The sequence below is a fragment of the Patagioenas fasciata genome, chromosome Z (genome assembly GCF_037038585.1).
Source record: "Patagioenas fasciata isolate bPatFas1 chromosome Z, bPatFas1.hap1, whole genome shotgun sequence".
NCBI lineage: Eukaryota > Metazoa > Chordata > Aves > Columbiformes > Columbidae > Patagioenas > Patagioenas fasciata.
In genome coordinates this window covers 82,434,400-82,448,540 of record NC_092560.1, presented here as the reverse complement: position 1 = coordinate 82,448,540, position 14,141 = coordinate 82,434,400, and the positions used below count along the sequence as shown (strand labels likewise).

At 44.5% G+C, this 14,141-nt stretch overlaps 1 protein-coding gene across 1 annotated transcript in view; it reads left to right on the top strand.

Moving 5' to 3' along the window:
• Positions 1–14,141, top strand: part of LOXHD1 (lipoxygenase homology PLAT domains 1) — a 154,923-nt gene that overhangs the window by 122,392 nt on the left and 18,390 nt on the right. The window contains exons 36-37 of the mRNA XM_071802711.1: positions 6,675–6,852; positions 12,298–12,483. Of these exons, the coding sequence (XP_071658812.1) occupies positions 6,675–6,852; positions 12,298–12,483 (364 nt within the window). The remainder of the gene's footprint in view (positions 1–6,674; positions 6,853–12,297; positions 12,484–14,141) is intronic.

Here is a 14,141-nt window from a genome sequence, read left to right as displayed (position 1 = left end):
CATTAGCAAGGTCTAGAAAGCATTTCTGTGGTCCAGTACTTTTTGTACTTGAGCATCGCCACTTCGAATGTTTTTCTCGAGAGCTCTGTTGTAACTTTCCAAAGCACTGAGCTCCAAGCACCTATCCTCCGAATGGATGCCACAGACACACAGTTCTTTTCTCTCTGTGCCGAAGGAATAACTCAATCTGTTCTTATTCATTCAAAGACATTCCAGACCTTGCAGTCATGAATTAGCAACACCTCAAAGGCAAGCGGCACTGGCATCGTTAGTGGCTCCTTCCCACCCTCCTGTTGTCAGCTCTGTCCAGTTGTCCATCCTGGTGGACTGTCCAACCCAAAGCAAGACTTTCCTAGAGGACTGGACAAAAAAGGTCTCTCATTTCAACCCAGATGATGGGTTTATAGCCTTCTTATAGCTCTACAGAAGCAACAGGCAAACCGTGCACGCAACTCTTGAAGACCAGGTTTTTAGAAGGTCTTAGTTTTAATTTTTCTTCGAGAAACAGAGCATGAGGGATCTTCTAGTTCCAATGATGGCAGAGAACTTTATTTATTAGTTTTCCTTCCCACCTTCCCTCTAAAGGTAAACACAGCATTTGCATTCCCAGGCAGAGAGTGAAGACAGGAGCGCCCTGGGAGAGGGGAGGAAGAATTTGTGTTCTCTGATTTGTATTCCAGTCTTGAAAACTTATGTAGCCTGGTGTGACATGAAAACTGATCTGAGCCCATTTCCATTTCTGTCAAAAGTGCATATTAAAACTGCATAATGAAATACTTGTGGGGGTAGTGCTAAACTCTCAGACAGATGGTTCACAGTTAGCGCTAACTAGCACAGTGAAATGAGAAGCTAGATTAAGCCATCAACCTCGTAATTAACCATTTGTTGCTCCATTTATCTACAGGATATTCTCAGTTTTCTTGTTCTATTAAAAATAACAATACATGATCTTTTTAATTCTCTTTGGTCTTTTTGTAAACTGTTGCTGGTCATAATTCACGCTGCTTTTAGTTTACCAGAAATAGAAGGACATAAATACCAATTAAAATGCATAAATTATCAACGATGTTGTACACAGCCAAAAGATTCAATTTACAAGCAGGGAGGTAGTCTTTTTTTTTCTTCTGTCTAGATAAAATACATTGAAATTTCATTCAGAATCTCAGTGAAGTAACGAACTTGTTGCCAAAGATTGCATCTGCACCAGAAGTGGCAATAAGAATTAAATGCTGATTCTTAATCACCTAGAGAGAATAAAATTTGATCAGTGATGTGTTGGGACAGAATGAATATTATTGATTATTGCTATGCACAGAAAGACATACTGAATGCTCTGTGAAGCTCAGCAGCACTTTCTGATCTTGCCACTGCCTGGAGAAACACGGAGTTTGAATATTTTGCTCTTATCTAATGCTGAATCTCATGTTCTTCCACCGCAAGCTATCACAACACTGCTCTGTGCTTCTGAAAAATCAGAGAATAGAATAATTTGGGTTGGAAGGGACCTTCAAATCTCATCCAGTGCCACCCCTGCCATGACAGGGACATCTTCACCAGCTCAGGTTGCTCAGAGCCCCGTCCAGCCTGGCCTGGGATGTCACCAGGGATGGTTCATCCACCACCTCTCTGGCCAACCTGGGCCAGGCTCTCACCACCCTCAGGGTCAAAAATAATGTGACTTCTAATTAGGAAACTCATCTAAATGCATGCTTTGGAAACCTCCTCCTGCTGCAGCTGGTTCCTCAGACCGCATGATGATTTCACCTGCTGCCCAGTGCCTTAGAAATGAAGTTGAAAAGCTAGAAGCGAGAAAGGATGAGAGCTCTCTGAGTGAAATAACAGGAATTGTAAGACTGTCGAATTCTGTAGAATTGCTTCCCTCAGAATTTTAATGTTACTTTGTGCTGTCAAAGCCAGGCAGATAAGAAGCTGCCTTAATGAAGCACTAATTGCATTGCATTCAAATGTCACAAATAATCCTGAATGTGGGATTCGGTCTTTATTCATCTCTTTTTCCTTCATATGAAGGAGATTAAGAGAATTTGAGACAATTCATTATGTATCTGAAGCTGACTGTTATTCTTCGCAACAGAGAAAAATCTTTTTGTTTTAGAATCACAGAATCATTTTGTCTGGAAAAGATATTTAAGATCATCAGGTCAGAGGACCCTCTTTTTAAGCACAGACTAATGATGTGCAACAAAACCATGAAATCCTGTGACTGAGTCTTTAGAGATGAATTACAGGGCCTTGTGTATTTTGATGTTAGTGGGTTGTGAGCCACTGTGGAGTGTGTTTCATGCTGCAGCTGGGAGAAGGCTGGGTAGAGGTAAATCAAATGATCGGACATGTCATACCTATCTGTTACAGCATGCAGTGCACAGTTAATTTCAAGTTGCTGCTGTAAAGTTCCTGTCAGCTGCAATATCTGCTCAGGTGAAAGGCAAATTATCAACATTTTATTCATATGCATTGCTCCTGCTTGCTTTTCATTTTTTTTACAAGTGTTCTACAGCCTGGTTAAAATTCATGCATAATTAGTGATGAACTTTGAGCTTGAAAGCATGAAGGGTGTCCACAGCAAGCTCTGGGTACCCTAAAAAACAGTTTAGATACAATGTGAAGCAGCAATCTCATTGCCAAGTGGTAGCTGATTTTTCTGAGAGGAACAGACAGCAAATAAAAATAGTCTCAGCTCCCTGAGATAACTTTCTTGACCCTTATGATCCTTATGAAGTCCTGCATCGTCCTATCTGCGTGTGCAACACCCACAAACATCTCCTAGTAGGATGGGATTCATTTTGTGCTATTTTAGTCACTGAAAAAGCTACATTCAGCTTTCATCTCTTCTACCAAACTATTTAGAATTCTTCTGCAGTCAACAGAGAGATACATCTAAGGCAAGAATTGATGCTTTGAAGGGCTCTTTACCTGTCCCCAGCATGGGTGGGGTGCATTGCTTCCCCAGTTACACGCATAGAATCATCGAACAATTTTGGTTGGAAAAGAACTTTAAGATCATTGAGTCCAACCATTATCCCAACCATTGTCCCCATGTCCCTGAGAACCTCATCTGTGTGTATTTTCAACCCCTCCAGTGATAGTGACTCCAGCACTGCCCTGGGCAGCCTGTTCCAATGCCCCACAGCCCTTTGGGGAAGAAATTGTTCCCCAAATCCAACCTCAGCCTCCCCTGGCGCAACTTGAGGCCGTTTCTTTGTGTCCCTGTCTCCCCTCAGCTCCTGTTCTCCAGCTGAACCCCCAGGTCCCTCAGCCGCTCCCATCACACTTGTGCTCCAGCCCCTTCCCCAGCTCCGTTCCCTTCTCTCCACTCGCTCCAGCACCTCAAGGCCTTTCTTGGTGTGAGGGGCCCAAAATGGACCCCAATATTTGAGATGTGACCATCTCTGACCTCTCACTGTAAGGAAGACCAACACGATATGCTTGGGCTGGATGCCCGGCGTTTAGGAGGTCCAGGCTAGGGAAGGTATGCAGTGTACCCATGTTGTCACTGAGCTGTTAGCCTGCCACAAGTTTCCTGTTGCCTTCCTGTTCCTGTTGTGATGTCCCCCAAGCAAACAAATCCTGCAACATTAGTCTCTTGCTCCTATCTGCTCCGCTCTGGAGCAGCATCCCAGGATGAGACAGCAGAGGCTGCTCACTCTGCCTGTGCTACCTGCTCACGTGAAGCTGCACACGGGTGGAATCACTCATCCTGGGCGAGGGGCTGGGGATGGAAAGACAGGACATTTTTCTCTGGTGGTTTTAGTAGCCAGGCAGTGTTTCCCAGGCAGCATCTGGTTGTTTGTGAGAGGTCTGATCTCTGTCTGCGAGTGCTCTCCAGCTGGCAGCTCTAATCTGCTTCTACCCCCTGCTGCTTTCCTGACATTTCCCTGCGAGCTTTGCTCAGGACATTTTGCTGCTAACAGTGCCACTGTCGTTCCCGAGCAGGGCAGATGTAGATGTGTCTGAACCTTTTCCAGCCAAGAGTTTGCACACCAAGGGGAAAAGAAAAAAAAAAAAGGCATTTTCAGTCAACCCAAGATTATTCACAATTGAAGATCGAAAATTTCAGCCAAAGGAAACTTTCTAGGTTGGACTTCTCATTGTTCACACATCCTTGAGAGAGGAGCCTTCCTCCTGGTCTGTGCCCCAGCAGAGAGGGCTCCACCTGGGGTGGTGGAGACCTGATTTCTGCTTCATTCAAAGCAAGGGTTTGATCCATCTCTTGACTCATAGAACAGCTTTTTGACCATGAAGTAATAACGTCACTGGCTGTGAATAAGCAGCTTTCTAGAAAAGTGGGACAACTCCAACAGTCCAAAATGTCCTGTACCTCTGGGATGAAGATGCTGTGTTACAGATCTCTATTGAGCACCAGGAAGAGAGAAAACCCCAGATAAGTGTCCTACCCTGTACAATGCATGAATAGCATGGCTACTGCTTCAGCTTTGGTGTAGCAACTGCCCTCTTTAAATAATTTTTTATAACCTGGAGCAATGTTCTTCTTTTGAACTGCTAGAGGCTTCAGCAAAGACTGGTTGGGGGTCAACAGAAGGCCGTGGGTTGGTATACACACAGTTTGAGGACAGAATTTGAGCACATTTTATCTCAAGATAAGTTTTATAAGTTTCTTAGGCTGATATGTGAGAGTGCAGAGAAAGGTCACTGAGATAGTCAAGGGGCTGAAGCACATGGCACACTGTGAAAGGCTGAGGTAAAAGGAATTTCTAAGCCTTGAGGACCAAAGGCTGAGGGGAAATCTAATTGCAGTCTTCTGCTGCTTGAAGGGAGGTTACAGAGACCACCGACCCAGTTTCTACTCAGACATTAACAGTGAAAAGGCATAAAGCAAGGGGCATAAGTCACAAAAGGAAAACCCTGATCAGATATAAGGAAGAAAAATCTTCCCAATGAGAGTGGTGCAGCCCTGGGATGAAGGTCCACGGTGCTGGGGGAATCTTCACCCTTGAAGATTTTCTAAATCCAAGTTAGCTATTCTTGGAGCAAGAGTTTGGGAGTTCTGGTGGACAACAGGATGACCATGAGCCACCAATGTGCCCTTGTGGACAAGAAGGCCAGTGGTACCTGGGGTGCATTAGGAGAAGTGTGACCAGCAGGTGGAGGGAGGTTGTTCCTCCCCCTCTGCTCTGCCCTGGTGAGGCCACATCTGCAGTTCTGTGTCCAGTTCTGGGCTCCCCAGTTTCAGGAGGACAAGGAATTATTGGAGGGACACAAAGATGCTGAGGAGTCTGGAGCATCTTTCTGATGAGGAGAGACTGAGAGAGCTGGGGCTGTTCAGCTGGAGAAGAGAAGCTGAAAGGGGGTCTTATCAATAATGATAAATATCTCCATAGTGGGTGTCAAGAGCATGGACCAGACTCTGATCAGTGGTGCCCAATGACAGGATGAAGGGCAACAGACACAGACTGAAACACAGGAGGTTCCATCTGAATATGAGGAGAAACTTCTTTCCATTGAGGTGCCAGAGCCTGGCCCAGGCTGCCCAGAGAGGTTGTGGAGTCTCCTTCTCTGAGACATTGAAACCCGCCTGGACACGATCCTGTGTGATCTGCTCTGGTGACCCTGCTTGAGCAGGTGGGTTGGACTGGATGATCTACAGAGGCCCCTTCCAACCCCAACCAGTCTGTGATTTTGTGATTCTGTGTTTCTGTGATTCACCGACTAGACACCTCCAGGTGTCCCTTTTAATATTTCCCATGACTACATGATTCCTTTCTTCCTGATATCACATCATGCTTGTCCGACACACATAAGCTCATGGCTCCACAGATTTAGCAGAGATATGTTACACTCAGTGGGGTCTCTGTTTCTGTTACATCACAGCACAAATGGTAATTTGCAGCCCTGTCTCCTCCTTTCCATCCAGTTCCCCCAATTCAGTGAGAATATGCTGCTAGGTTTTTGCTGTAGGTGAGTGCAATGCATTTCTCCCAGTGGACTGATGATCCACTGGGCCCATGTTGACCAGAACACATTAAAGTGGCTATTTTATTAGGTAATCGTTGAAGTAGCTCACTGGCTTGTTCTAAATGTGTTCCTAGTCTGTTCTTATCACCACAGCATCTGAGCTCCTTCCCATGATACGTTAGACAGTGTGACTAATATCTGCTGCATACTGTTTGCTCTGTCACCTTTTCCTAGATGGAGAAGTGTGTGAAACATTAAGTTTCACTGACCTAATTTTATCTTGTGCGTTGCTTTAGCTTGTTTGGGGTTGGTTTGCACATCTCTGCAACGATTACTGTGTGTTTGCACAGAGGAGACAGGCGACAAAAAGATAGTTTGTACATCAAGGAGAGGTGGTGAGGCTCTGAGTGAATTTCATATTGGATTCCAGGAAAGGTCAGATTCTCTCAGAGATGAGCTTTGTCCATAAGGTAGATCAGAGGAGCAAATTTCTTCTGGTGTTTTACCCCATGAGTGAAAAGGTCAAGTGTTACGAAGAGCATTTCTCAGGAGAAGTCAATACAGCAAATATTGTCCATAGGAAAGAGCTTTATTTGTCCCAGAAGAGCTCAGTACTAGAAGCTGTGATCAAGCTCTACCCATGTCCTACCACACCATACACTTTGTAAGTTTAACCTTTGCCCTCATTCAAACAGCAGCTGAAATTTAGATGATTTTTTTCCCCTTATTTGGGATCCTCACAGATCACCCTGAGGAACCTGACCAACCAAGAAGTGGCCACGTTTACCTACGGCGAATGGCTCTCAAAGCTGAAAAACGCCACGGGAAGTCTTCTGTGTGAGATGCCCGCTGTCATAAATGATGAGCAGATGATGGAGGACACAACATACTCTCTTCAGGTTAAAACCAGTGATATTGGAGGTACGTCCATGGTGGATATTTAATGAATTTTGATTTTTAGCAATGGAAAACATCTACTGCTTAATTTGAAATTATGTTCAAAAAAACCCATGATTTCAAGCTGCTATGCTGGAACATGAACATTTTGTTTGACTGTTCTTCATGACGGTGTTATTCTGTGAGGTTCATCCTCTGGGCATAAAATATTTAGACACAAGTCTGCTTGCTGCTTCCTTTGAAGACACTTTAGAGTAATATATTGCCAGACCGTGCTGCAAGGGTCAGGATGACCCTTCTTCTTTTTAGTCATGTCAGGTCCATCCACAAAGGGTGGAAAAAAGGTTATGGCAAAGCAGGTGGGGTCCATGTTTTTGAACAGCACTATCTGTTTCACCCAAGGAAAACAGCAACAATTCACCCTTCCATTTCATAGTGTTTTGAGACCATTTATCTCAGGCTGCGAAAAGCCATCCCTAAATGCACACCAGAGAGAAGAGGCGGAACAGAACATAGAGAAAACTGCAGAGCTTCTGGAGCCAAGGAGTGGGATTTGTATGTCATTTCCTGGGATCACTGCCTCTTTTCATGAGGCCTCCCATCAGGTTGTTGAACGAAAGCTGCAACCACATACAAGCTACCTAGTGCCAAAATGGGGCAAGCTCAACATTATCTTGCAGACACCTTGCTTGAAAGGTTGAGCCTCAGAGGGGATTCTGCCACACCAGTGCACATAATCACCTCCTCATCTCTACCTCTCTCTTTATTTTGTGGGGTTTTTTTCTGGATTTAGTAGTGTTGATTTACGTGGCTTGTGAGGTTTGATCTGAGAATACCAAAATTCCCTTGGCAGGGTGCTTTTTCATGTCAATTCACCATTTTTTAACTGCCTCTGTTCTGCCTCCTGCTCATCTGAAAAACATGCCGTGAAATATAAAAAAAAAAAAAAAAAAGAGGGAGAAAGATTTGTTTATGTATCTGGCAATCCATCTAGTGTACTGGTAGATCTTTCTGCGACCTTTTTGTGAAATCCAGCCCTAGCTCACAAAGGCGATGGAAATAGAAATGAGAGGAGAATAGAAGATGACAGCAACAGCAGACAGATCTGCCCTTCCCATTGAATGAAAGATGACGGGTATTAATGATGAAACATTTTATTTCATTATGAACAGCGACAACCAGTAGGAAAGAGCAGATTTCAGAGAGGTTTCATAAGTCTGTTTATGATTAGATCACACAGTACACTGACATAATGCTGAACTTTATCCAGCTTATCTGAAGGGGGTACAAGTCATGAACCATCTCCCCTCTTCGATCATTATATATTCCACAATTACTCCTGGTTGGACCAATTTTATCCTTGATGGTTAGTTTGGACATGTTATATCATCTCCTCCCACCCTGACATTGTCGAGGACCAGTAATGCTCTACAACGAACAGAATCAGACATGTTTATTTCTAGATATAAAGCTTTTCTCTGGAATAGCTTTCAATTTGCCAGTGCATCAGAGGCATGGATTAAAACAAGAAAAAAAAAAAAAGGAAAATTAAAATTTTTTAAAAAGTTTAATCTCACATATTTGTCGCTCTCCAAAACATTATAGTTCTGGTCTTAATTCCTGTTATTCTAGACTGTCTCTGGTCAATTCATCTGGGAGAGGAGTCTTAATCAATGGTCTGGATCCCTGCAGGGTCTCTGTCACTCTCTTTTAATCAGATTCAGACAGAGCCAGCACAATTAAGTTAGGCTAAATGGCTAAAGCTAGGGAAAATGAATCCCACAAAAAATGTCCTGCAGCAAACCAGAAAGCAAAAGTCATTTCTTCGCCGCCATACACACAGTCCTGCTTTAGCTTTTCCTCAGATAAACCTTCGAGTTACACTTTGGCTTCCTAGAAGTCATTCTACTTGGATGATCATGTCACACACAGAGGTTGCATCAGGGAAAGGCTCGTCTCCTGCAAGGGGCAGATCTCCTCTCTTTGAAAGGTCAACCCCATCGGCCACCAGAAGTACCTCAGATGACACTTCCCAGAGCACACGCAGATAAGGGGAGAAGAGGTTTTTACAGCAAACACATCCCAAGTCAGATGTGTCATCTTTGATTAAAACCGAAATCCTGATTTACTTTTGATCTTATAAGTGACTCATGATCTCATTTTCTCCAAGGCATGACCCATAGACACAGCTGCAACAGAGCCAGACCACCGAATAGCTCTTTCTGTGGAACAAAAATGTCCTTGCCTGTTAATTTTGATTTACGCAGTGTTCTATATGCAGGCATCATATACACAGTAATGCAATAAAGATGGAGAAAGAATAAATACTGCTTTCTCATTTTCCAAAACATTAACGAAGCAGGAGGTTTTTATCTCTGCTGTTATAAGATTAATTAATATGTTGTCAGCTCAGCTACAGCCTACAAATTACATAATTTAAGACAATTGGAGTCAGTTCCTACTGCCTAGTCCAAGTCTCTGTTAAGTCAAAAGAAGGACATTCTTTGGCCTCAGAAGTCTGTGACTCAAGCCTATAGTTTGTTTAAAAATGGTGCAGCTGCTCGAGAAGAATCATAAAATCATAGACGCTTCAGCTGGCAGGGAGCTCTGGAAGTTGTTTCATCCAGATTCATGCTCACAGGACTACTGTCACAACTGCTACTAGGTCAGATGAGCCAAGGCTATGTCCAGCTGAGCCTTGGGCATCTCCAGGGATGGTGATGACATGTTCTCCCTAGGTGCCCAATCCAGACATGCTCCATTTTCCTGACAATTTTATTTTTTCCTGATGCCCAACATGAGCATCCCCAGCAATTTGTGGCTTTGGCTCCTTGGGGTATGGTCTGACATCAACACAGCACATGACCCCACCATCATCATCATCACTTTCCGTCCACGTGGTCACACGAGCCCTTGTTCACCTGCCTGACCTCATCTCCCTTGGCCTCTCCCCATGGCCATGTGTCCCACCTCCTGTCCATCTTGGCAGCCATCACCGGCCTCCTCCCCACTGTCTCCAGATGTTTTTGACCCGGGGACCCAAGCTGTCACCACGGTCTAAGTGTGGCCTCCTCAATACTGAGCAAAGAGGAAAAGATCTTGCCTTCAGCTGCTGGCCATGCTCCTCCTGATGGAGCCAAATACGTGGTTTGCATTGAACACTGAGAACTTGCTGTTAGCTCAAATTCAACCTGAATATGAACATTTCTGCTATAACTTCTGGGTCTTCTTCAACTCTGCCACATGTACATGTGCTGGATTTATTCCACCCCAGAGGCAGAACTTGGTATTTCTCCTTGCTGAACTTCATGAGATTTCGGCTTGCCCAGTGCTTGAGTTTCTCAAGGTCCACCTGGGTTGGAATTCCACCATTCAGCATGTCAGTCACTCCCTTAAATTTAATGTTATGCAGAAATCTGCTGAGGTTGCACTCAATCATTGTTTGGGGTGTTGATGACAAAGTTCAGCGCTGCAGACCCCAGTATCAACCATGAGCTGTTGCACTCATTGCCGGTTGAGGCTTGTGCAACCATGGTACCTTCACCTCTTCATTTGTCAAATTTGTTACAGCTCCTAAATGTGCCTGACAGGTTGCCAGAACTGACAACAACAACAACAACAACAAATCAGAAGCCCAAATAGGTGAAATCCACATTGGTTCAGCGGTTTCTGTTCTTTCCTTTCACGTCTCCTGCTAATTGCTTGTGAGGGAAATGTCACGGCATGGGGCCTTCATAAGCTTCTTCCTGCCGGGAAGGTTTTGCTAAGAAACAGTTGGTTCTGTGCTTTTTGAGACCTTGCATTAATTGGGAGCCTGCTCCTTGTGAGGAAATGGACTTTAGTTTGCTTTGTTCCTCACCTCAGCAAGCTCCAGGGTCATAAAAGGTACTGCCAGATGAACTGCCTGAATCCCTGATGCTTTCTCTTCCTTCACAGGGAACTACCCCAATTCAACATAGGCAATTTTTCATGTGGACACCAAATGTTGCTTTCTTTTTTCTCTGCATGTCTCTTTTTCTCCTCTCTTTTTCTTTTTCTTTTAGTATTTTTTTTCACTCTTTCTGTAAAAAGAGCTGTGATTTCCTCCTAATTTCTTTGTTAAAACAATTACCTCAAAGAAGGGGAAACTTTCTCAAAAGATTTTCAGTCCCTCCAACTTCGTCTCTGCATTGTGTTGTGAATGGAGCGGTGGGAAACACTGTCCATGTGGTCCAAAGTGGATTTATGATACTCTTGTGCAAGAAATGGCTTGGCAGGCAGTTGGAGTTTTCAAACCTGGGCTATCTAACCCAGGGCAACAGATGATGAGTTTCTTTGTAAGACAGATTTGGGCTTGATGATCTCATTTTCTTTTTCCAAAATTTAAGGTTCTGACACAGCAATGAGTGTCTGTGCATATGGAATCAAATGTCTTTCTTTGAATCTGCTTTTTTGTTATGGCATCAAAAGTAAAAGGCAATAATTTTGGTGAAACTATAAATAGTGTCAGGTAAAAATATTGTAGCACTTTCAGCCAGAATGTTCTAAGGTCACTGCAGGCGGTGACTTGGCCTTGAACTCTCCAAAAATGAGGAAAAGCTGACAGTGCGTAGTTGTTTTCTGCAGCAAAACATGGACAATAATGGGCATATGGAATGTATTATCAGGTAATAATTGTCGTCCTAGGGATTATTCTTTTCCTAACATATACATAAGAAGAGGAGAGAGCTGGGAGGGGCAAACTGTTGGATGAGACACTGAGACTTTTTCAATTAAATGCAGCATGGGCAATATTTTGAGAAACAGGAATATGGGATGAAGACCTATGGGAGGGGAAAGTGGGTCATGGTGGTTTGGTTGATGATCTGTACTTTGCTTTTCAAATCCCTGTGCCATAAAACACGAGGAGAGCGGAGGGAGACCGACCCTACCTGAGGTGTACTGGGTACCACGGGACAGCTTGGAGGAGGCTGTGGGACTGCAAAGGAGACCACAGTGTGGAAAAGGGACCATGGCCCGGCGGGAAGCCCAGGACAACGTGTACTAATACTTTGTAGCTAGGAAAGTTTAAATATATACTTTAACAGTATTTCATAGATTGCTGGATGTTGCTGGCTAAGTCACTTTTCTCCCCAAGCCACCTGGGAAAAACGGGAGTCATGACACTGACATCCTCTGCAAAGTGATGTGATGGGCAATGCTCCTGCATCCTAATTAATGCTGCCATTATCACCATGCCTTGAATGAAAGGGCAAAGTGTTCCAGCTGTCTTTGGGGGACAGACTGGAAGCGCTGTCTTGTTAACTGCCATGGGGCAGGATCCTGCACAAATTGACTGAAATTCGTTCGCTGTGCCCAGGGAAGCCTGAGCATCACTGCAGCCTCTTCCCACCTGCCTTTGCTGCCTCCACCTCCAGGCAACTGGGGTCCGGGTGTCACCCCTACATGGCAGGATGGCTCATGATGATGTGCCTTGCTCTCTCCTTCCAGGAGCAGGCACAGATGCCAACGTGTCCTTGATCCTGTTTGGGGAGAATGGGGACAGCGGGACCCTGGCACTGAAAGAGTCCAACAAGTCTAACAAGTTTGAGAGGAACCAGATGGATGAATTCAGCTTCTCGGACATGCTGAGCCTGGGAGACCTCTGCAAAGTGCGGATCTGGCATGACAACAAAGGTGAGGATGGTGACTTGGAGGGGTGGGAGAGGTTTGGACAATGTTCTTACTCGAGGAGAGGCAGCGTCCTTGTCTGTCTAGATATACCCATTCATGCAGGAGACAGTTTCCCTGCGTGCTGTTGTCATATTATCTCCACTAATGAGTCATAGAATCATAGAATCACAGAATGGTTTGTGTTGAAGGGCCCTTCCCAGCTCCCCCAGTGCCACCCCTGCCATGAGCAGGGACATCTTCACCAGCTCAGGTTGCTCAGAGCCCCGTCCAGCCTGGCCTGGGATGTCTCCAGGGATGGTTCAGCCACCACCTCTCTGCCCAACCTGGGACAGTATGTTACAGTCCTTCAGACCCCCAGCTTCAGTCAGAGCTTACAGCCACCACTGCAGCACAGATGATGACAGCTCCTCCAAAGCAAAGCCATCCAGACCGTTGTCCCAACACAACAACTCTATTAATTCAATATCTTTTTTCACAGGTCAGTATGGCACTTTTCTAGCAATTTAATGTTGTCAGACTGACACCGACACACGGGGTAATGCAGCCTGGCATAACACAGTGAGCTTTAGAAGATAGAAATAAAGATCTGTGTCTCTCTTTATTAAAATCACTGTGTCATACGGTGAGTGTGCAGTGCCCTGCTGAGAAGGATTCTGACATCTCCCTGCTGCTGGACACCCTGTCTCATTTCACAAACAGCAGAACAGCGCGTGGTACCGCTGTCATAGTCATTTGTGGTGTCAGTCAGGTACCAGGCAGGATCTTGTAACAAATGCATCACTCACACTGCTGTGATGGCATCTCATCCCATCCCATCTTCATCTAAAAGAGAAGATCTTGAGTTAACAACGACTTGCTCACTAATGTCAGACCTGTGCTGCGGCCCAATGATGAAACTTGATGGTTTCCATAAGCCCACCTGGGTCAGCATTAAAACAGTGGTTTGGGCAGCAGTATTTATTGGAATCCTGGAGAAATGGCAGCAGGACTACTCGGTTGTTACCTGCTTGTACGGAGGCAGCTGGTTCATGGCTGGGATGGGGTTACATGTCAGGATGGACGCATCCTGGCTATCATCTTCTTGACCTCTCCAAGTTGTAGCAGATGGGGAAGGCTGCGTCTCATTCAATATTGTTGAAAGGTACTGTCTCTGGGTCAGAATCTCCCACTGGAAGTTTGCCTTTTTATTGTGGTTTTTTTTTTTTTAAAAAAAAAAAAAAAAAAAAAAAAGGAAAAATTAAAACAGAAAAGAGATATAATTTTTTCGTCTGTCTGTAGTCCAACATGGGAAATTACGAACATCCACCTGATCTGGCTTAATGGTTGTTTATTTCAAACCACTGCAACTTTCAGGCTCATATTTGTCACTCCCACAACACAGGACAATTTCGTTATTAAAACTCTGTAACATCGTGTTATATAGCCACACTGAATGTGGTAAGGGAGACAATTTTACCTGATTTTACAATGATAAAATTATGGAATCATAGAATTATTTAGGTTGGAAAATACGTTTAAGATCATCGAGTCCAACCATTAACCTAACATTGCCAAGTTCACCTCTAACCCGTGTCTCTGAGAATCTCACCTATGAGCATTTTCAACCCCTCCAGGGATGGTGACTCCACCACTGTCCTAGGCAGCCTGTTCCAATGCTCCAC